The 23,875-nt window shown below is 37.0% G+C and overlaps 1 protein-coding gene across 1 annotated transcript; it reads left to right on the top strand.

Moving 5' to 3' along the window:
• The first annotated feature begins 244 nt into the window (after positions 1-244).
• Positions 245-19,814, top strand: LOC111380654. The gene is made up of 5 exons (XM_023004281.1): positions 245-469; positions 528-1,738; positions 2,180-2,292; positions 2,334-2,616; positions 19,673-19,814. Exons 1-5 carry the CDS (start codon positions 245-247, stop codon positions 19,812-19,814), a joined length of 1,974 nt encoding a protein of 657 aa, XP_022860049.1.
• The last annotated feature ends 4,061 nt before the right edge of the window (positions 19,815-23,875 follow it).

Consider the following 23,875-nt stretch of genomic DNA (forward strand, 5'->3'; position numbering starts at 1 on the left):
ATTTATTTAATTTGAGTTTATTAGTTATTTTTAGATTTGCAGTTTTTATTCATTTTTCTTTTTCTTTTCCTCTTTACTTTATTTGTTTAAGGCTATTCATCGAACGATCTAAGTCTCTCGTTTTACTCTTTTTAGAAAATCACAGTTTATGCAAACTTCTGACAAGATTGAGCTTCTTCCAATAGATCCCGAAATCGAAAGGACTTTCATACAACGAAGAAGAGAGCAGAGATGAGTGAGAGATATGGCAAAAAACCAACATCAGAATCAAGCTCAAAACCCATTGCCACTATCTCAGCCAATTCAACCAGATCCGTCGAGGGCAGTAGCAAATCATGGAGAAGTTTCAGTGAGAGATTTTGTAAATCCAGTGCCAGCACCAATTCAACCTCCGATTATCTATTCGCCCTTTGGACAAGCTAACTTCCACATCCGACCAAATGTCATAAACCTTTTTCAAAATCATCAGGTTCAACGGGAAAACTACGAAAAATTCACATGAACACATTCAAACTTTTACCATGCAGTGTGACGTAATTAGCCACAAGGGGATGTCACGGGATGCATTTCGAATGTGTCCATTTCCTCACACTTTGAAGGAGGGTGCAAAAATATGGATGATGTCACAACCTCCTGGGAGCATTGTATCGTGGAATGATATGATTCAAAAATTTACCATGAAGTTTTTTTCGCCAACTCGAGTTCATCAAATTCGGAATGAAATCCACACATTTAAGCAGAAAGAACTCGAGAGCTATCCAGAGACATGGGAAATGTATAAGAACTTATTAAGGAAGTGCCCTAATCTTGAAATTCCTAAACAAGTGCAAATGTACATCTTTTACTATGAAATACGCCAAGAATTCAAGAATATGGTAGATGCTTCAGCGGGAGGATCGATAATGGCTATAAACGTGGACGATGCTTATGAGCTGTATGAGAGGATAGCAGAAAATCAATCGATGTGGCCAAGCGACAAGGAAGTCTCGAGGAAAACAACTGGCATATATAATGTGGATGCAGTGATAGCGTTGACAGCACAGATGGAGGCAATAACTAGAAAGCTTGACTCTTTGACCCATTCTGTGAATATGGTACAAACTCCAACTCCGAAGTGTGCAAGTTGTGGGGTGGATCATATTACCGCAAATTGCTCTTTGGCTTCTACTCACATAGGTCAACCAGCAAATGTCAGTTATGCGCAGAACTATCAGAGGCAAAATGGACCTTACACATACAACTACCATCCGAGTTTGAACAAGCATCCTAACTACGCGTGGGTTGATAATTCAGATCAAGTAAATCAGATGAGGGGCAATCCACTAGCAATTCAGCAAAAAGAAGAAAAGAGGCAATCATTGGAGGAGACGGTGATACAGAATCAGCAAGCCTCTATACATAACTTAGAGAAACAGGTGGGACAGATAGCAATTGCATTAGCCAATAGAGCACAAGGTACTCTATTGAGCGATACAAAAAAGAATCCAAAGGAACAGGTATTAGCTGTTGAAGTTGTAAATTATGCAACTATCGAGACACCATTGATCAAGCCTGCTACACCTGTTCAAACTTATGTGTTGCCTATCCCATTCCCTCAAAGGCTTCAAAGACAACCTAAAAATGAACAAGCCCAGGCTATCACAACAAGAAGCAGAGTTCAGCTGCCAGAAATCACAGTGAAGAAGAAGGGGACTGAGGAGAATCGAATACCTACCTCGGGGAAAGAACAAGTGGGCCAGTCTGAAAAAATATCAAATGTTAATTAAGAAGATCAGTCAGACAATCCATAGGTTAAGGCAACCGCTCTTAGCAATAAAAACACACATTTAGTTCCATTCCCTTAATGGTTGCAAAACAATAAACTAGAAAAACAATTCAAAAATTTCTTGAACACCCTCGAACAACTTCACATCAACATTCCTTTTATTGACGCTATTTTACAAATTCCAAATTATGCTAAGTTTTTGAAGGAGATATTGACTAAGAAGAGAAAGCTGCCAGAACATGAAACAATAGCACTATTTGAAGAGTGCATTGCGATCATCCAGCACATTATCCCTCCCAACCTTAAAGATCCATAGAGTTTCACTCTACCTTGTTCCATAGGAAATTTAAATAATATAAATTGTTTAATTGATTCAGGAGCAAGTATTAATTTAATTTCCTTACCTCTTTACAGAAAGCTGGGATTAGGAGATCCTAAGGCGGCATCTATTATTCTTCAGCTAGCGGACCAATCACTGAAACACCCTTACGAAATAGTCGAAGACATTCTTATCAAGGGGGGGGGGAGTTTATTTTTCCAGCTGACTTCATCATCCTGGACATTGAAGAGGCATCTCAGATGTTAATAATTCTGAGAAGGCCATTCTTGTCTACAAGCCGAGCCTTGCTAGATTTTGATGCTAATGAAATAGTCTTGAGGGTAGAGGATAAACAACAGAGCTTCACCATGGAGAATTCAATCAAGCAACCATCATACTTTGAGGATTGTCAACGAGTAGATCATTGGGTGAGCTACAAAGGCAGACCAAATGAAGGTGAAATTGTTGGTAGGGACACCAATGAAAATTTAATTGTGTGGAGGGTGAAAGATGAAAGAAGGAAGTGCAATCAGTGCATAAAATGTAGAGCCGAAAACTCTCTCTTCAAGTTACCATGAATGACCAAAATAACAAAATCTAGCTAAAAACTATAAATTAAGAGCTTATTGGGGGCAACCTAATTTCATTACCATTTATTTATTTTGCTTTCTGCATTGCATTGCATATAGACTTGTTCTGATTATTAGTTTGCATTAGATTTATGCACGTTTAAATTTAGAGGGTATCTTCATCCTATCATGTTTCCACTTAGACCTTTAAGTTGAATGTTGGTTATTTTGAGTGTTTGGGCTAAGTAACACATGTTCTAGGTTATTTGATTTCTAATGTTTGATTTGATTGTCATACGTAGGAACATGACCTCGTAAAACACTCAAACCAACATAGATCAAGAGAAAAGCATGATGAAGAATATTGTCTAGCCGCCACCCATAATCCCTTCCAAACTCACTAGAAAAATCTAGGGAGTACCTTAGTCCTTTTCTTTCTTGTCCCCTTACATTCTTAATTATCTTTAAGACATTGAGGACAATGTCGGGTTTAAATTTGGGAGTGGGAAAAACTTTAAATTTTTTGGTTTTCGTAAGTTTTTTTTCTGAGCATTTGTTTTTGTGTGTTTATTTAAAAAGAAAAAAAAAATTGTTTTTGTGTGCTAAATTTTAAAAAAAAATCTTCAGTTTTTTTTTTAATTCTTGGTTGTGTGTTTGTGTGGGTTAGACAGTTTGACTGACAATGATGATTAAAATTGAAATTTGGTGTTGATTTATGAACTGTGGATAGGATGTATGCCAGACTGATTGAAACTTAAAACTTGATATTATATGCACACTAGAACTGAGCTGACATTGTGATGAAATAAATTAATTCATGCATGTGATAGATTGATGTAACTGGACATAGATGTTTTACCCAAACCATACCAATTATCTATCCTTAGACCAAATTTAGCACAATTTGGGGATCTTACTGCTGTAGGAAAATACGGATGTGAATGTGGATTCCTTGTATAAAAAGTTTGTATGGATTGTCTGAGATTAACAGGATAAAATTGGGTGAAAATCTTAAATTGGAGGTCGATTTGCTTGAATAGGTGTGTGATAAGGGGCATTGTACTAATCAAGGCATATATTTTGAAATTTAAAATTTCTCTATGGAGCTTTTATGACTTGAGCAACTAAGCCTGCAAGGGTATCTTAAAATTTGGTGCCCTAAAATCATCTGACTTGAGAGTCATTGGCCTAAAGCCTACTACATGGGTCATCTAAAAAGCTTAAAGGGGAGTGAAAAAAAAAATTTAAAAATAAGAAAAAGCAAGTGCATGAAAAAAGGGAAAGCACTTATTGCCTTGTTAAATCCCAACACTTGTTCAAGGGAGTTGACGTTCAATGAAGGATAATAGTCTAATTGAGTCTTGACAGTCCAAGCAATCAAATAATTTGAGAATCCTTATTCATTGATGTGTAGACTTGCAACCAGTGACGTCAACCTGAATTGGAGATGTGAGAATATTATTGAAAAATTCAATCTTAGATTACACTCTGGGAAAAGAGTGAAAAAGAATAAGTTTGAGGGTGTGTGAATCTTACGAGAGATTCAATATTTGACCATAGAGGGTCGGGAATTAAAACAATTTATGAATTCATTAATGTCTACTTAGTTCTTCACACACACACGCCGGTTTTGCATTGGAAAAGTGGATATTAGTTTGGTATTGTGACTTTGAAGCGGTTTGTAGATTTAATGCCGTGATTTTAAATCCCGACGTAAAAAGTTAAACAGTTTAACCAAATAATTTTGCATGTCTCTGTGTTTGTTCGAGGATGAACAAAAGTTTAAGTTTGGGGGTGTTTGATAAGTGCAATTTGTGCATTTACTTAGGCCACATTATTAAGTTTATATATCGTCAATTTATTAATTTCTATTTAACTTGGGTTAATTTATTTTGATTTTAGTGACGAACCCGTTTGAAGCAAGTGGAAGAGAAGAAGGACATAATTGATTAAAATTTATGATTTGGGATTAAATTTCACAAGTTGAAGTTGAGAATGACATTGACCACACAAAGAAAATTGTATCAAGGATAAACTTGCACTGCAATATGGAAGAATTAAGGACCCCAAAGCAAATATCAATCTAATTGGGCCCTTTTTGACTTGTAGTGGGTAATTGGAATTTAATGGGAATAGGGATTCCGGGGGCTGCCAGTTGTGGTGTGTCTGTGTGTGTGTATATATTCTTACTCTTACACATGCAATTGGAGAGGAGGAGAAGAAAACCTACAGAAAAAAAGGCAGGAGTCGGGGGCTGAATTTGCAAGATATATACACACAAAAAAACACAAATAATTGAGGGAAGACAGCTGCTGAATTTGGGAAAGCACATACAATTGTTGGCGCTTGGAAAACAAAAGAGAAGAAGGGAATAGACAAACATACAACTGTCGGCTATTGGTGTATGTTATATTCATACATAGGCTGCTGGAATTATTTTTAAAACACACAACATTTGGGCTGAGAAATTGAAGAAGAACTAGATTTGTTTTGTGAGTCAATAGGGCGGTTATGAGCATCATGAAGACATAAAAGGCTGCTGAAATACATACATATATACACGGCTGTTCATCAAGTATATCTACACACAGAAACCGTGATACATTGGAGAAAAAAGTGGATGTTGGAGCTGAAATTGAAAGGAAAAGGCGGCGCAACACGAAATTGGAAAATAAATTCACTTTCCGTCAATTTCTCGGTGATGTCCTTCCAACTTTATGTGTTTAATTCCAACAATATGTTAGGCTAATTTTTCTCATGTATAGGATGAAGATGAAACCCATAATTATTTATTTTTAATTCAAGACAGGTGATATTGTTTTGCGCGGGTTCGTCGCTAACAATTAAAAAGGGATCAGACGATTGTGTAAGGGACAAACCTCTTGAGACAAAGTCCCAAAAAGGGGTGTTCTTTATCGACGATGTCTTTACAATCAGAAAGTAAAAATAGAATGCCTCCAAGGGGCGCAAGCACACGAGTTACTGAAAGAAGTGTTTAAATCTAAACTAAGAAATTTAAAATTACATGTTCTCTGTTCGAGAGTTTTTTTATTCGGGGATCTTTTGCTCTATGTCTTTTCTTCCTTTTATACTCCATGGATGATCTCTTTGTGATCAACCGCCTAAAAACTGCTTGATCGTTCTATAACTGCCCACTTTCCTCGTAATGGCCAACTTGTCATGGAACTGCCTTTTTTAACTGCTGCCATTACTCTTTGTCGTTCAACCGTTTTCGATTGAATTCCTTGAATCGTGGAACGTGATAGGGCTGCTTAATAACTGCTTTGATAACTGCGCTTCTTGATAACCATAACACTTTATGTTTGCCAAGATCTTGGGCGACTCGAAGGTTTGGGCAAGAATATAGTAGCAGCTCTGGGCGACTGCACAACATTCCATTCGCTCAGATCCTGGGCGACTTGCAAGCTTGGGCGATGGTGTTACCACGTTCACGGGCCTCCCTATTTGGGCCTTCATCCTGAATTGTCTGATTAGGCTTCGTTCTTTGGGCTATCTGATTTGGGGATCCTCCAATTGGGCTTCATTCCTTGGGCTGTTCGATTTGGGCTAAATTTTTATGTGTCAACAATTACCCCCCAATATGGCAGAATTAATACCAATTATTAAATTTTGTCATATTCACTTTTGTGTTTCCAGCAACATTCGAAATTCCCAAGAATTTCAATCATTGTTTTCTTCCATAGCTTTGAAAAGGTGCGACGTTTTGCAAACCCTTATAACCCCCAAATACGCCATTTCACTGCACCATTAAATCACGCCTCACTTTTTCGAGCTTCTCTCTCACAATTTTACTGTTCATCTCTTTGCTTCCCTGCTACGTAACTCTGAAAAACTCCATTTCGTCCCTAATGGCTACTTCTCAATCTCAATCTGGCGACTCCTTTAGTTTTGAAGACTTTCAGAAACTCCTTAATCGCCCATACATAACTCCGAACTTTCTCGCACCTGCCAATGTCGAACTCAATGAGTTCTACCTAGGTCCTTTCTTCAACAATGCAGAGGTAGTCGAACAAGCGGCGGTGGGCCAGCTGTTTCCTTGTACTCAAGGCCCTCCATTTCTAAACTATCTGCCGCTGGGGCCACTTCGCGAAAGAGGTATTCGCACTTGGCCCAAATCTGACGTAGTTTTTCGTAGGTGGCATGCTCGCCTTGTGGACCATGGTCCTACTAAGGCACTTTTTGATAATGCTAGGATTTCTAATTTGTTAGAAATCTCTCTTCAACCCCCTACTTTTGATTCAACACTTTTTTCGATTGCTTTAAGTTTTTGGTCTTCTGAATATAATACCTTTGTTTTCCCTCTTGGCCCCATGTCTATTACTTTATGGGATGTTGGGGCCCTAATGAATCTGCCACCTTTGGGCGATACCATTTTTCCCGGTATCTTGGTTTCTGGTGGCGCCCCAAAGTTTGGTAAAAACCTCACCGAGTCTTATTCAAGCCTGCAAATCCTTCATAACCATTCGAGCGCTGAAGCCTTCCCATACTGAGCGAGTGGCCTTTCTTCTGGTTTGGATTTGTAAATATGTTTTGTGTGTGCCAAGCATAAAGCCCTCCCTGAACTATTTACTAATAGCGCACGAATTGGCGCGTGGCAGGCCTCTGAATTTATGTTCTTTCTTTTTGGCTGCCCTCTATAGAGGCATGACTTCTCTTCAAACTCAATTGAAGAATGGTGCATCTCTCACTGGCAGTGGACCTCTTTGGTTCACTCAAATGTGGTTGAGATCCTATTTTCCATTGCTTGGTGCTCCATCAATTTCTCGTTCTTCTGCTAGCTGCTATGGGCTAGCCATTGAGCCCCTGGCTCCTGTAAATATATCTAGAAGGGACATTTTTTCATTCTTTTATTCTTTGGATTCAATCCCTTCATTCTTTCATTTTCTTCCCTTTTTGACTCCAGACTATGTGCATCCTCCCTCCACTATAGACAGCGTGAGCACCTCTCTGCTCATTTGGATCCAGTTTTTAACCGGGAGGGAGTTATTTCATGATATTTTGACTGGGACCAATGCCAAGGTAGGGGTAGAAATATATGCTCCCCAATTTTTTGCTCGCCAACTTGGTTTCGACCAAACCTGGCCTGTTCCTCCTTGCTATTCAAGGAACTTGATAGACTGCTTCCATATTATTAATAAGGCGGAGGAAGAGGTTATAAATGCTCGCAATCTTCTTTTGACGAGCCATTTTTCATTAGCCCCCTTCAATTCCAGCCGTGCCATCCATCCCCTTTTTGAACAGCTCTGGCCGTCAGTGAAGCGCAGATTGTTTGCGACTGATGCCAATCGTGCCTTTCATTCACTGGACCAGCCGAGCATTTCTTCCCCTCCTCCTGTTTTAGTCACCCCTTTGTCCATCCGGAGTCCTTCTCCTCCTCGTCGCGCTAAACAGTCTGCTCGTCCATCTTCTTCTCTCCTTGCCAAGCCTACTGCAGCCAAAAGTGCCCCGAGCCGCAAACGGCCAGCCTCAGCATCTCCCATTTTGGAGGATGATGTTGATGATGATGATACCCCTCTTATCATCAGGAGGAAGGTAATTAAATTGGTTTACTCACAAGCATACTTTTCCATACTTGAAACTTTTTTGTGTGCTGATGATTTATTTGGACTTCTCAGAAAAGTTCAGCCTCTCCTTTAAAGGCTTTGGTATCGGCAGCTCCTGCTCCATCATCCTCTGTTGAGGCTGCTTCATCCAAACCAGCTGATAAAGGGACTACGCTTAAAGAGACATCTTCAGTCCCAGACTCCTCATCACAACCAATGGATGAGCCACCTTCTTCCCAGGGCGTCAACCCCCAAACATCGAAACAGAAGGTAATTCAGTTTTTTGATGCTTTACCTTTGCTTGTGCTATTGGTTTCTAATTTGTTGTTTTTGAGTTCTGCAGATGCTCCTATGAGTCTGCCCAATGTGGCAACATCTTCTCGCTCAGACAAGGGGAAGCCCTCGCGAATGGTGGAGCCACAGGGGGCAGACTTGGCTGAGGATATGCCATCTTCCAAGATTATTGATGAGGTAATCTTTGCTTCACTTTTATTTCCATCTTGTTCGTTGTATTGAGAATCTTTAGTATTGGCGATTTTCTTTGCAGGATGCTGATAAGATTGTGCGTTCCATCCAAGACTTGTTCGCTTCCTGGGAGCAAGTCAAGACATCTCGCCCTACTCCATCTGGTCGTCCTGCCACTTCTTCAGAGGAAGATATGAAGTTCTTCAAGCAGTCGATATTTGAGTACGTGTCCTTGATGGATATGGACATTGGTAAGGCTAGTGCTGCCAGACATAAGGATAAACTTGAGCATTTGAATGCGAAGTTGGAGCAAGCACTGACACTTCCGTCGCTCAATCTTTCTGCTGATTTTAAAGCGACGTTGAAAGTTATCCATTCCGAGGTCCTCTCCTTGCTGGCCAAAAATGTTGAACTGAAGGCCAAAAGTACTCAATATCTTCGCGCCGTATCTGAAAAAGAGTCTTTGCGTCAGGAGATCAACAAAGCCGAGGACGAGTTGAAAGAAATCTCTTCTGAAGTCATGATTGAAGACTCTTTGATGGCTAGTTTGGCTGCTCAGATGAAGGAACTTCAAGCCAAAATGGACGACTGCAAGGTGAGAATGGCTGCTAAAAAGCGTAACGCCTCCCAAGAAATTGAGCGAATAATAAAGGAATTTATTTGAACGTATTTCGCTCTGACCTTTTTATCCCTAATCGTTCAACATGTTTTGATTACACTTTTATCTGTTCACTTTCCCATAAAGAAGGAACATATTTTTTCAAATATTTGCCGTTGATGAATCTCACGTGCTTGGTGCCATCTAAATCTTCCAAATGATATGCTCCATTGGGCAACACACTGTTTACTTTGTATGGTCCTTCCCAATTGGGCGACCACTTCTCGTAATTTGGATCCTTGCTATCCAAAAGGAGTATCGTCTTCCAAACTAATTCGCCCAGGCTGAACGACTTGGCTATGACTTTTTTATTATAAAACTTAGCCATTCTCTGTTTTTGAACTTGCAATCTATCTAAGACGTCCAACTTTAATTCGTCCAACCCCAACAAATTTTGAACTAGTGATTCGGTATACTCATCATCATTTAACTTATGTTGCAAGCACACTCTAATCGATTGCACGTTGATTTCCATAGGCAAAACAGCCTCCTGTTCATAAGTAAGTTGGAAAGGAGTAATTTTGGTACTTGACCTAGGTGATGTTCTATAAGCCCATTAGGCCTTATTCAGACATTCGTGCCAATTTCTGGCATTTTCATCTATCATCTTTCTGATTATATTTTTTAGAATCTTATTAGAAGATTCTGCTTGTCCGTTGGATTGAGCGTAATATGGTATGGAGTTTACTAATTTAACCCCAAATTCGCTAAAAAATTTGGTCACTTGATCCCCATTCAAAGATGTTTCGTGATCTACGATCAACATTTGTGAAATTCCAAACCTATAAATGATGTGATCACGGATAAACTCTATGATATTCTTTTGGGTGATCTCTTTCAAATGTACCGCCTCTACCCACTTGGTGAAATAGTCGGTTGCAACTATAACAAAAGTATGTTGCTTGGACGATGGGGGATAAATCTTCCCTATCAGGTCTATCGCCCAACCCTTGAACGGCCAAGTTTTAATAATAGGTGCCATCTCTCGTGCTGGCGCCCTTTGTATTGGACCATGCTTTTGGCATGCTAAACAATTCTTTGCATACTGAACGCATAATTCTCCCATCTTTGGCCAAAAATATCCACTCCTAATAATTAACCATCTCATCTTTTGGCCAGCTTGATGAGCTCCACATATCCTTTCGTGCACCTCAGCCATGATCGTCCTAGCTTCTTGCAAACTTACACACTTTAGCAATACACCATCAGAGTATTTCTTAAACAACTCTTCATCTATTAGTGTATAGTTCAGCAAACACAGCTTCATTTTCCTACTAATCCCTCCATTAGGTTCTTTAAGGAACCTTTTAATCTCCGTTCTCCAATCCATTGCATCTCCATCTTGTATGCAGTGAAGTTCAATCCTTCTCGCCCTTCTTTGGGTCACGGGTAATATGGTTCCATACTCACAAGTAGACTTCCAAATTAAAACTTTTGAATACCCTGAGGCCATTTGGGCCAACTCATTTGCCACGTCGTTATATATCCTATTAACGCATTGAAGTTCTACTTGGTCGAATTCTTCTAACAATTCTTGGGCGATCTCATATTGACTTATAATGGAATCACTTTGGCATTTAAAATCACCAATCAATTGGTGAATTACCAATTGAGAATCACCCCTAACGATCACATTTTTTACTCCCATTTCTATCATTAGTTCTAGGCCTACGATTAAGGCTTCATATTTGGCCTGATTGTTGGTGCACATCCTGTCTAAAGTGAACGTGACCTTGTAGCAAATCCCTAAAAGATTAATCAATGCTACTCCTACTCTTGCACCTTTAGAGGTTTTTGACCCATCGAAATACAACACCCAAGGTTTTAGCTCGAACGAATTGATTTCTAATTCAATTTCTTCGGACATGTCAAGACATGGATGATCGGATAGAAAGTTAGCCAAAGCCTGATTTTTGACTGCCTTTTGAGGTATATATTGTATCTCGAATTCTGATAAAGCTAATGTCCAAAGGCCTACCCTTTGTTGTAAAATGGGGCGCGAGAACATATACTTAACTAAACTTACTTTAGAAATTAAATAAACGGTTACGAGCCGTAAATAAGCCCTTAATTTTGTACATGTGAAATACAATGCAAGACATAATTTTTCGATAGCAGAGTAATTACATTCACATTTTGTTAACCATCTACTTAAGTAGTAAATTGCCCTTTCTTCACCAAATTGGTCTTCCTGTGCAACCATTCCAGCTATTGATTCTTTCTCAGCCGATACGTACACTTTCATTGGCCGTCCTTGGATTGGTGACACTAACACTGGTGGACTTGATAAATATGTCTTCAGGCTTTCGAAAGCCTTTTGATGTTCTTCTTTCCAGACGAATTCGTCCTGATTTTTCAGCTTTAAGAGCGACGAAAAGACTTTAGTTTGCCCTGCACAGTTAGAAATAAAGCGTCTTAAAAAGTTTACTTGGCCTAGAAACCTTTGCAATTCTTTTTGTTGCTAGGTGGTTTGGCCTCTAAAATGGACTTCGCTTTATTTTTATCAAGTTCAATCCCTCTTTTGTGTACCAAGAAACCAAGAAAGTTCACTGCATTAACACCAAATGCACATTTCAAGGGATTCAACTTTAACTTATATTACTTCATTCGCTCAAACGAACATCTTAACTGTTCGAAATGGTCCTCTTCTTTAATGGATTTGACCACTATGTCATCTACATACACTTCAACAAACTTGCCTATCATATCATGAAAGATTAAATTCCATTTGATAAGTTGCTCCTGCATTTTTTAGGCCGAAAGGCATGACCACCCATTCAAAATATCCTAGAGACCCAGGGCATCTAAAGGCAGTTTTGTGTATGTCTTCTTCAGCTATATAAATTTGATTGTATCCTGAATACCCATCTATGAAAGAATACATGACGTGTCCGGCAGTTGAGTCTACTAAAGAATCCACCGTGGGCATTGGATACTCATCTTTAGGTGTAGCTATGTTTAAGTTCCTAAAGTCTATGCACACCATTAGTTTACCATTCTTTTTTAGTACTGGCACGATATTGGACAACCATTCGACATATCTGGCTGTTCTAATAAAGCCTGCTTTCAATAATCGCTCTATCTCTTTCTTAATCTTAGGGAGTACATTAGGAGCAAAGCGTCTAGGAGGCTGCCTATGAGGTTTAAAATTAGGTTTAGTTGGTAACCTATATTCCACCAAGTCTCTATCTAAACCGGGCATTTGTTCATATTCCCAAACAAAACAATCTTTATACTCCTTTAGCAAAGTGATTAATTTATCACTAACCTCTTGATCGAGCATCTGGCTGATGAATGTTGGACGATCTTCTCCTTCATTGCCAATATTTACTTTGACCAGAGGGTCTTGTGCTTGAGCGTATCCAGGTTTGATGATCCACATCACTTCGTCGTCTAGTTCCCTTTTAAGTACTTCTTCTTCTAAACAGTCCACCTTGTTGACTTCTCGGCCAATGCTTTGTTCTAACTCGAATACTGCTAATTTGTCTTTCAGCGCTTTCAGGGTTGTCTCTTCTTTCGCCTTGTCATTGCATTCCTTATTGAAAGCCATTAATTTGGCTTTGAAGGCCTGAATATCGGCCGTTTGCTCTTGTTGTTTAGAACTCATTCAAGACTCCTTAATTATTCTTTTGCCAATTACTGGCTCTTCTAGGGCCACTATATTTGGCCTCATCTGTCTGAACATTTCAGTGAGTGCGTCCACTGAAAATGGCTCTTCGCTTTGTGCGACAACTTGGGTTTCTTCCCCATCTTGTACTACCCTGACAGGTCCATAGTTTCCTTCGTACATGAACTTTTCCACCGAGTTTACTTCTGCGACAAAAGGCCTATGATCGGCCTGTACCACCTCTGCTTCGCCCTTGTTATTCCAAAAAATCAGGCATTGATGGAGCGATGAGGGTATACAGCGACTTTCGTGTATCCAATCTCTTCCTAGTAACACATTGTAACTAGTAGGACCATCTATTACAAAGAAGACTGTGGTCCTAGTAGTTGTCCCTATAGTTATGTCCAATGGCATAACTCCCTTAGCTGAAGTTGCTCCTCCATTGAAACTCGTAAGGATGACTTCTGTTGGAATCATGTCACCCTCTGTCTTTGTAAATTTCCTCATCATCCTAGATGGAATGGTGTTTATAGCTGCTCCATTGTCGACAAGCACTTTTGCCACAGGAATGCCGTTAACTAGAGCTTTAACGTATAATGGCCTCAAGTGTTTAGTCAATTTCATGGCTGACCGTTTAAAAATAACCTTTTCGACAGCCTCTATTTCTACTTCCTGCTTGTTTTCTGTCGAATTATCCCCCGTGATAAGTCGACGTACAGCATATCGTGCTGAGCCTCTCTGTCTCCTGAATTTCCTCCTTACTGTTTTCTAATGCTTCCTCATCAGTTAATGAACCTGTGGAAGGGGGCATTATTCTTGGAAGTGATCCATACTTTTCAGAGCGAGGCACTCTCTTCTTCCTTTTGGGCGTCCCGTACAGTACGTAGAAATCGAAAGGACGCCCAGATGGTTCTCGCAACAAGTCTACTTCACGAACCCCCTCTCGATGTAGTTGCTTCAACAGAGTATTGTGCGATACTCCTCTCATTCTTTTTTCTGCTTCTAGGTCGATTTCTTCTTTGATGTCTGTCATCCCGTCGTCTTCTTCATCATTGTAGGCCTCTCTAGAAGTCTGGCCTTCTTCACATTCCAGCACGCAAGCCTCTCCTTCGTTGTCCTCCCTTTCTTCTTCTTCTTTTTCTTTATTCTTGAATTCATTGGTCAGTAAGTAATTATTAGCCACGACAGGAGGTAACGTACCGAACTAGATAGTAAGGGGCTGATCTAGATTTTCTACATCCCTTCTGTCTCGCTCAAACTTTGATCTCCTAGAAGAAGTTTTTGCAGTCCTTTCATTGATTCATCTGTACCGATCTCTTCATTATCTTTGAGAACATTTTGATTGGCTACCTTGAGTAGTTTAGGCGTTTTAGGATGTGGCACTCCCTGTTGCTGCCTCATCATTCATCCATAGTTTCGTTAGAAACGCCTTTGTTGGGTTCTAGTCATCTCATCGAAGGGTATTGCCCTTCCTGCATTATACTGGAACGAATGTCATACATTTGGCCGGCGAGGTTGCGGCCTGAATGTTCTCCCATTATCTACTGGCCTAAACTACCTCTCAAAAGGCGGTCCTCTATAGAATGATGTACCACGCCCTCTACCAAGCTGAGTGTTTGGGAAGAAAGTAGGGCGATGGGGAAGCTGCCATATCCCTGGTTTCTCCGTGTTCCCACTCACTTTTCTTTTACATCTTGCACACAAGATGTCTTCGTCCTTTTTTGGCTCTTTCCCCTTGATTCGTTCAAAGACACTAGGATGTGGTCCAGGGTCCTCTTCTCCATCATCTATGACCAACTTGAATTTTGGCAACTTGTTTTTGAAACCAGACGTCACCATGTTCACTCCAAGTGGCTGTGGAAAAGGATTTTCATCCACTGCCATCTTCTTCTTATCGTCGAACGTAATTCGTCCTGATTTAATGGCATCCTGCAATACATGGCGAAAAACCAAGCAATTGTTAGTCAAATGTGACCATGCATTATGCCACTTACAATATTTTTTACCCTTAATTTGTTCAGGGTTTGACAATTTATGCTTATCGCTCAGCTTTATCTGCTTATCCCTATATAATTTATCAAATATAAGGTCAGCTTTGGTTACATCGAACGAGAACGTTCTAACCTTTATGTTTCCATCTTTCATGGGCTTATCTTTGCCCGATGGTCTAGGCTTAGCCATTATAGGACAAGTATACGTGTCTCCTTTGACCAATTTGGCCAAACACGTTTTGACTTGATCGTATGACTCGTCGCTGATGGTATGAACGTCAAAATTTGGGTCTTTGTAATAAGTTCCTTTACTAAAATTTTTCATCTGCTCTTCTTCTCTTATCTGTCGTTCATACCTAATCATATTCGCACTCAACTGGAAAAGGTTAGGAAATTCCTTGTCTTGGAATTTCTTTTTTTAAATCAAAGCTCAAACAGCCCTGAGCGATTTTGACAAATTCTTTTTCGGGCAGAGGTACAAAATACTTACTTCTTGCTGTCTTGAACTTTTGGAGAAAACTTTCTGCCCATTCGTTTGGCATTTGACGTAGATTCGCCAAATCAGCCAAAGTGACTTCAGACTCAATTTTATAAAACTGAGCGTGGAATAATTGTTCCAATTGTTGCCATGTTTGAACAGAGTTCGCTGGCAAGTTGATGAACCAGGAGAAAGCTACTCCTGTTAATGAACTAGGGAAAAGCCTCATTTTATGGTAATCAGTTACATCACCACTTTGCAATGTGAATCGCCCTATGTGTTCTAGAGTAGACACCTCTCCTAAACCGGTAAACAGTGAGAATTCTGGCACTTTATACCATCTAGGCCATGGATATGCTTGGTCTACCCAATCAGGATATGGCTTTGTGTAAGTCGGCCTAATGACAGGACGCACCACAAAAGCCATATGATCCTGTACGATTTCCATAATCTGATTCCTCAACATGACGTTGGGGTCATATAGAATTCCTACAGGTTGGTTAACCGGTTGATTTGCATGAGGCCTGATATTTAGTCCTTGATTGGCAATAAAGTTACCATGATTAGGGCCATTACCATTAGCCTGAACATCTATTCCCTCATTAACATGTGGGGTATTCTGTCCATTGTTTAGGACATTATCTCTTACATTTGGATTACCTCCCAAGTTAGACGTACCACTACCATTGTTCTGATTTGGCACTGCACCACCTCCTTGGTTTGAAGTAGAGAGACCAGAAAGTGGTTCTATCCCTTGATTCGGATTTAGGATTGAGGGATTATGTCCCACAATTGTCCTAGTTTGAAAGTGATTTGCAAGAGGCATAACCGGTTGACATATTTGGCCTACTAACTTATTCATTATTTCGTTCAAAGTGTTTAGTTGTTTGACCATGTTGTCATAATGTGCATTCCCATTTTGGGTATATCCTTCCATATTATGAATACTTCAAAGATTTACCTGTTCAACGACATCTTGTGTGAGTTCTCCAAGTAGTGCACGCATGGTTCGAGGACCCAACTCTGTCATTGGTTCGTAACGACTTTTACTGCTCTGATTCTGTCCATCTGTTCGTGGAGAGGCATGCTGTTCCTCATATCGCTCGATCACAGACTGGACTCCTCCTTGACTTGCTGCTTCCTTATCGGATCTCTGAGGCATATTGTTTCACCTTTTGTATTTTCAACACCAAACACCACTGTCCCACTGGGCGTGCCAAATTGTTTCGCGCTTGTTCGTCGCTAACAATTAAAAAGGGATCAAACGATTGTGTAAGGGACAAACCTCTTAAGACAAAGTCCCAAAAAGGGGTGTTCTTTATCGACGATGTCTTTACAATCGGAAAGTAAAAACAGAATGCCTCCAAGGGGCGCAAGCATACGAGTTACTGAAAGAAGTGTTTAAATCTAAACTAAGAAATTTAAAGTTACATGTTCTCTGTTCGAGAGTTTTTTTTATTCGGGGATCTTTTGCTCTATGTCTTTTCTTCCTTTTATACTCCCTGGATGATCTCTTTGTGATCAACCGTCTAAAAACTGCTTGATCGTTCTATAACTGCCCACTTTCCTATAATGGCCAACTTGTCATGGAACTTCCTTTTTTTAACTGCTGCCATTACTCTTTGTCGTTCAACCGTTTTCGATTGAATTCCTTGAATCGTGGAACGTGATAGGGCTGCTTAATAACTGTTTTGATAACTCCGCTTCTTGATAACCATAACACTTCATGTTTGCCAAGATCTTGGGCGACTCGAAGGTTTGGGCGAGAATAGAGTAGCAGCTTTGGGTGACTGCATGTCATTCCATTCGCTCAGATCCTGGGCAACTTGCAAGTTTGGGCGATGGTGTTACCGCGTTCACGGGCCTCCCTATTTGGGCCTTCATCTTGAATTGTCTGATTGGGCTTCGTTCTTTGGGCTATCTGATTTGGGGATCCTCTAATTGGGTTTCATTCTTTGGGCCGTTCGATTTGGGCTGAATTTTTATGTGTCGACAGATATAGTTAAATTCTTACAATTGTTGATTAATCTTGCATGCTTAATTTTATTATTTGATTGCTTGGTCACCAATTAAATATATGATTGCTTGTTGTCGTGCTGGGGAGCTCACAATAGGTTTAGAATACTGCATGATTAACATACGTGCAATAAATTTTAGGAATAAGATTTATCACGTGTGCAATCTTTGAGATAATTATGAAATTGAATGCGTTATATTCATATGAATTCGGACTAGGAAAAGGATCGGGTCGTGAATATGATAGATTTAATTTGTCTTGGAAAAGAAAATTAATTATAATAGAATTATCGATTGTCAAGAATGAAAGAGGAAAACTAGCTACGTAATTGAGAATTGGAATAGATAATAATAGGTGGATTCGTAATCCAATACACTCTTCCCATATATATATTCAATTCACATTTTACACGTTTTCGTAGATTAAATTAGAATAATTAAAAATCACGTAAATCACTTTTACTCATTTACTTTGAATCTAATTAAATACTAGTATACTTAATTAAATTTTATTTTTCGTGGGACGATACTTTTAATTCACTAAATTTATTACTTGTCAACGATCTCGTATGCTTGCGGGTTTCATACGAACAGTATACTCGCATATCCACTACACCCAATGCTATCTATTTATAATTTAGACCAACTATAAACAACTTTCAAACATGCTTTAAGTATTCTCAAATTTATTCATGTTTGGTTGTGCAACTTTCCTCTCATTTATAACTACTAGTCAATGTCACATGCGTTGTACGAGTTTTGCATTTATTGTATTTTTATTAAGGTCAAAATTGTAGATTTTTTAAAACTTGTTGAAGATTCGAAGTGTTTGGTGAAGTTCAATCGTTTGGTTCATTGCAATTAAAAGACGTTATAATAACTTTTTTTTCGCCTGCAATTTTTTTTGTTCTTTAATTTGTTAAATCATTTAGTTTTTTTTATTCTGTTGGTGTAAAATGATAGTTACAATTGAGTTCACTTAATGTTTTGAGATTATGCTTTATTCCACTATTTTTTGTTCAATGTTCTAACATTTGAATTTTTGTAGGATAGAATACCTTCTATATGTGGAGTTGAAAAGAATAATCATTAAGATTAGAATTCTTGATTTTAGTCATTATTTTGATTTTTTTTCCATTTTTGAAAAAAAAATTAATCTCAAACATTGAGGTATAAGGAGTGAATATAACATACATTGATCAACATTTAATGATTATTAATTAAATAATTAATATTTTTCTATAATTATATGTAAGATACATTAAATCTTTTATCATATTAATGGAATAAGTGGTTTTGCCATTCAAGGGAAACGATATCGTTTTATACTGTAAATGCAGGTAAGAAGAGATAAAAAAAGGAGATAAAAAATAAAATTTTAAAAAAATTATTATAAAGTTTTTTAATTAAATTGAAATAATTAAAACTTAAAAATAAATATTATTTTATTAAAAATGAAAAAAATACGTTTTATCATAAAACAAAAAGAATTTTAAATCGAAAAAAATTATTTATAATATGAAAAAAAGAATTTTAAAAAGAATTTTAAAAACAAATTAAATAAAAGAAAGTTACGAAAATTAAATAAAGAATATATAAATATTATTTAATTAAAATTTAAAAAATTTAAATTTTATCATAAAGAAAAAAGAATTAAAAAGAACTTTAAATCAAAAATATTTATTTATAGTATGAACCAAAGAAATTTTAAAAAAGAAAAAATAAATGAGGAAAAAATAAAAAAGAATTCTCTCAGTAGATGAGGAGAACTCCATGGATGGAGAAATTGGAGAGAAATTCTTTCTCCTCATTTTAAAATTTTTTTTTTGTTCATATTATGAATTATTTTTTATTTAAAATTCTTTTTAATTCTTTTCTTTTTATGATAAAATTTAAAATTTTCAATTTTAATTAAATAATATTTATATATTCTTTTTTTTTTAATTTTTGTAACTTTCTTTTGTTTAATTTATTTTTGTTTTTATTATATATTTTTTGAAAATTGTTTTAAAATTTCTTGTTTCTTCATATTATGAATAATTTTTTGTTCGATTTAAAATTCTTTTCGTTTTATGATATAACGTAATTTTTTCAATTTTAGTTAAATAGTATTTATTTTTATTTTTAATTATTTCAATTTAATCAAAAACTTTATAATAATTTTTTTCTATTTTTGCCTGCAATTCTTTTTTTTTTTGTTCTTTAATTTGTTAAATCATTTAGTTTCTCTTCTTTATTAGTATTGGATTGGATGAAGTGAAGCAGTGCGTGAAAATGAAGAAATATTGCAGTGGAGGTGATGGTTGCAGTGAAATGGCGCGTGAAAATGGAGAAATGATTGAAGATAACACGACGTCTTTTTTTCCTTCCACCCACTATTAAAAAAAATTGCTACAGTGTGATAAAATGGAAGATTTTACTGTTGCCAACTACAGTAACTTCTAATTCTCCTTTTCATATAGTAGGAAAATACTTATTTTATACTAAGGTACACACACACACACTCTCCCCCCATCAATGTCTAGATAAAGTTTTTAAGCCTCCATCTAGACACAAGTGAGGGGGTGTTAGGAGTACTCTACCACGTTTTATATTTAGAAATTTGAAGTACACATGAGAGGGGGACGATATAGCCTTAGCCTTACCTTTTGAAATATATGAAAGATGAGAGAATTTAAACTCTTCGAATGATCTATGAACAATAGAAAAATAAAAATTAACGATAATGGTCACAGAATGAAGCTCCTGTTTCACCCCTATATTCAAAAATTTATTTTGCTTCAAACTCATTCGAAAATTTATTATCATTTTCATTTTATTATCGTTTGCAGACATTAGTCGTATTTAAGTTTACAAGCAAAATAATTATATAGATAAAAGTTGCATACCATCCCAACAGAAGGATTCTGTCATTTCCAACAGATGGTTGTAAAGAAGAAAATTTGACTACAAATAAGATGTATAAAAGACATGCTGTTCATGGGCACATTCTCAACTTACATTATCATTTTCAACTTATATTATCATTACTATTTCATTATCATTTTGAAGACATTACATAAGATCCTAACAGTTAAACTATAGGTCCAGACCGAAGGTTTTTGTCATTCTTGATAGTTGGTTATGAAGCAGAAAATGTAACTACAAATAAGATGCATAAGGGATATTCATCTCTCACAAAACTATAATACATAATTTTAGGGTTGGCAATGGGCCGAGCTGAGCCCACAAAACTATAATACATAATTTTAGGGTTGGCAATGGAGCCGGCTCGGCCCTTAATGCCACAAGCTCGGCTCGTGCTCGTGGCGAGCCGAGCTCGTGGCTTGTTTTCAACGAGCCGAGCTCGGATTCGGCTAGTTGAAATTGGGCGAGCTCGTGGGCCGAGCCGAACTTCGACTTGTGGGCTCGCCTATTTTTTTTAAATAAAGAATAGAGTTTTAAAAATAAAAAGTGTTAAAAAATAAAAAGTGTAAAAAAATACAAATAATTTAACGAAAACAAGTTTTTATTTATTTTTTATTTATATCATATTGTAATTTGTAATACTTTTTATAAACTATAAAATATTTATATAATGAAAACGAATTATTTTTTGAAATACATTTACAAAAAATATATTTTTTGATTTCTTTTTAAAGTTAATAAAGAATAGAGTTTTAAAAATAAAAAAGTGTTAAAAAATACAAATAATTTAACGAAAATAAGTTTTTATTTTTTATTTATTTATATCATATTGTAATTTGTAATACTTTTTATAAACTATAAAATATTTATAGAGTGAAAACGAATTATTTTTTGAAATACATTTACAAAAAATATATTTTTTTGATTTCTTTTTAAAGTTAATAAAATGTAAACCCTCCTCCTTTATCCGGGCTGGGGACCGGCTATATCAATTTTAATTAGGCGGAGTTAAAAATTGTACACGAACAACTTGTTGTAACGTGTACAATTTTTTAAAGAAAATTAAATTTAACGATTAAAAAATAAAAAAAATTGATTAATATAATTAAATCAAATATCACTTACCTGACGACATGCAATTTTAGCGTATTTATCTTGTAGTCGAAAATGAGCGTCCTGCCAATCTTTCACACACATTAACGCTTCCAAAACATCTTCTTTCAGTCGGCTCCTAACATCGGTCAAAACCCTTTTACCTGCACTAAAAGCAGTTCCGAAGCAACAGTGCTAACCGGAGGTGTCAATAGATCTTTCGCAATTGCAGAAACAATTAGCCAACGTCTTTCATACTTTCGCCAGAATTCAATTACTTTTTCTGGAGTTTTTTTAATTGTTTTGTCCGTTGGCATATTATGATTGAAATAATCAATTAATTCGGCAGGCATCACATTTTGAATATTGGTCGATATTTGATGAGATGCAGATGTAGACGACATGGCACTAGATGAACACATTGCAATTGCATCATATCTAAATATATTAATGCCCTGAAATAAATTCATTATTTCCGCAGCATCTTCTTCAGTTTCAGCAGAAGGAGTAGGTGCAGCAGAGGGTACCCGACTAATATTCGCACCCATTTTTTATGCATATAAATCATACATTCCACATAATGTTTGCTCTAAATTATTATAGGTGATAGGTGTATCGAGTATTAAAACTTTATTGATTTGATCAATTACGTATTTAGTTCTCGAAATATTATATTGGGGGTTCATTGTGTATGCTAAAGGAAATAACATAGGCAGTTCTTCCCAATATTTTCTAAACTTTAATTCCATAGCAATTAAAATCTCACTAAAAGCAGGATCATTTTTATATTTATGGAATGTTCTTGCAATTATATAAAGGCGTTCAAGCACCATACAGCTTGTGGGGTAATAACGCTGGATAAAATCTTTGTGGTCTCATAAAAAAATGTCAAAAATCGTTTAACTTTCAAAGCTAAAATCCAATCGGATTCATTTAACATACTATCGTCATCACTTCTAACATATCTATTGTTATAAAAGTCAGTTATTAAATTTTTGAAACCTTCACATGATTTTAATAGCAAGTATGTAAAATTCCATCTATGACATACGTCGCTAACAAATGTTTTAGCAGTCATCACCCCTAGTTCGACACAAAAATCTTCAAATGCTTGTTTTCTACTAGGAGAGATTGTAATATATACTAATGCATTTCTAATCCTTTGAAGTTCATCCTTTATATGTTTTAAACCATCTTGCACAATTAAATTCAAGATATGACACACACAATGAATATGAAACAAATACCCACCAAAATCAGGTTGAAGTGTCCTACACAATTTATCGACAATTACCTTATTAACACTAGCATTATCAAAAGTAAAAGATTGAATTTTAGCCTTACAATGATATTCTCTAACAATAATGATAATAACATTATATATATTATTAGCATTGTGAGGAAATTCAATAATTCTAAAAGCAATAATTTTCTTATACATGCATCAAAGTGGGTCTATATAGTGTGCGGTTGCAGCTATATATGCTTTTCTATTAACCCGTTCCCATATATCAGAAGTTAAGGATATAATACCTGCATATTGTTGCAAATCCATAATTAATTGTTGTTTTGAATTATTGAAATAATTTATTGTATCGGCACGAAGAGTGTTTCGACTTACCCCAACGTACCTCGGTTGTAGATAATCTTTCACGAACGAGACGAAGTGTTGGTTGTCTGCAATAGCTAGAGGCAACTCAGTGGCGGCAACAAATTTCACCATTCCGGTTCGAGTATCGTCGTCCGAATACCCCCACGTGGATAGGAGTGAAGTTGTAGAACCGGCGCCTGGACTGCCAAGTTGCAATTGTATTTGACCAGCTGGAAGAAGTCCATGTCTGGCTACACATGATTTGTAGTGGTGGTTGAGATGAGTGGTACCAATTCCTTTTTGCCATGCCAATCTTTGTTCGTAGTATTTACATACTGCTTTAGATTCTGCAAGGCCATCAACGACTTTTTCGGTTGAAATCAACTTAAAGTGATCCCAACATGTTGCTTGTTTTTTGGCCTTTCGCTTTCCCCTCGCATCTGGGATATTTAATTGCTGATCTTCATCTTCATGTTCCGCTTCGGGAACGTTAATATCATCCAAATCAACTGGATTGTGGCTTCCCTGACCGTGAATGTGAACATCTTCAGGTATCGGTATGTCATTTAGATCGGCAAATTCATTTGGAAATTGACTTTGCAGCGTCCTAGGCGATTCTCCATGATGTGGCTCACATCCTGTATCGAACAAGCTCTCAACAAATGAAAGTTGATCCATTTCAGTGATTATTTATGATAAATGTAGTGAGATTGTGAGAATTGAGAATTGGATGAATTGAAATTGTAACTAATAAACTGTAAAAATTGAATTGATATTGTATATTTTGCAGCACAAGAAAGTAAAAACTCGATAATTGATATAATAAAAGATAGTTGAGACTTGAGAGAGTTGT

The sequence above is a fragment of the Olea europaea genome, unplaced genomic scaffold (genome assembly GCF_002742605.1).
Source record: "Olea europaea var. sylvestris unplaced genomic scaffold, O_europaea_v1 scaffold218, whole genome shotgun sequence".
Classification (NCBI taxonomy): Eukaryota; Viridiplantae; Streptophyta; class Magnoliopsida; order Lamiales; family Oleaceae; genus Olea; species Olea europaea.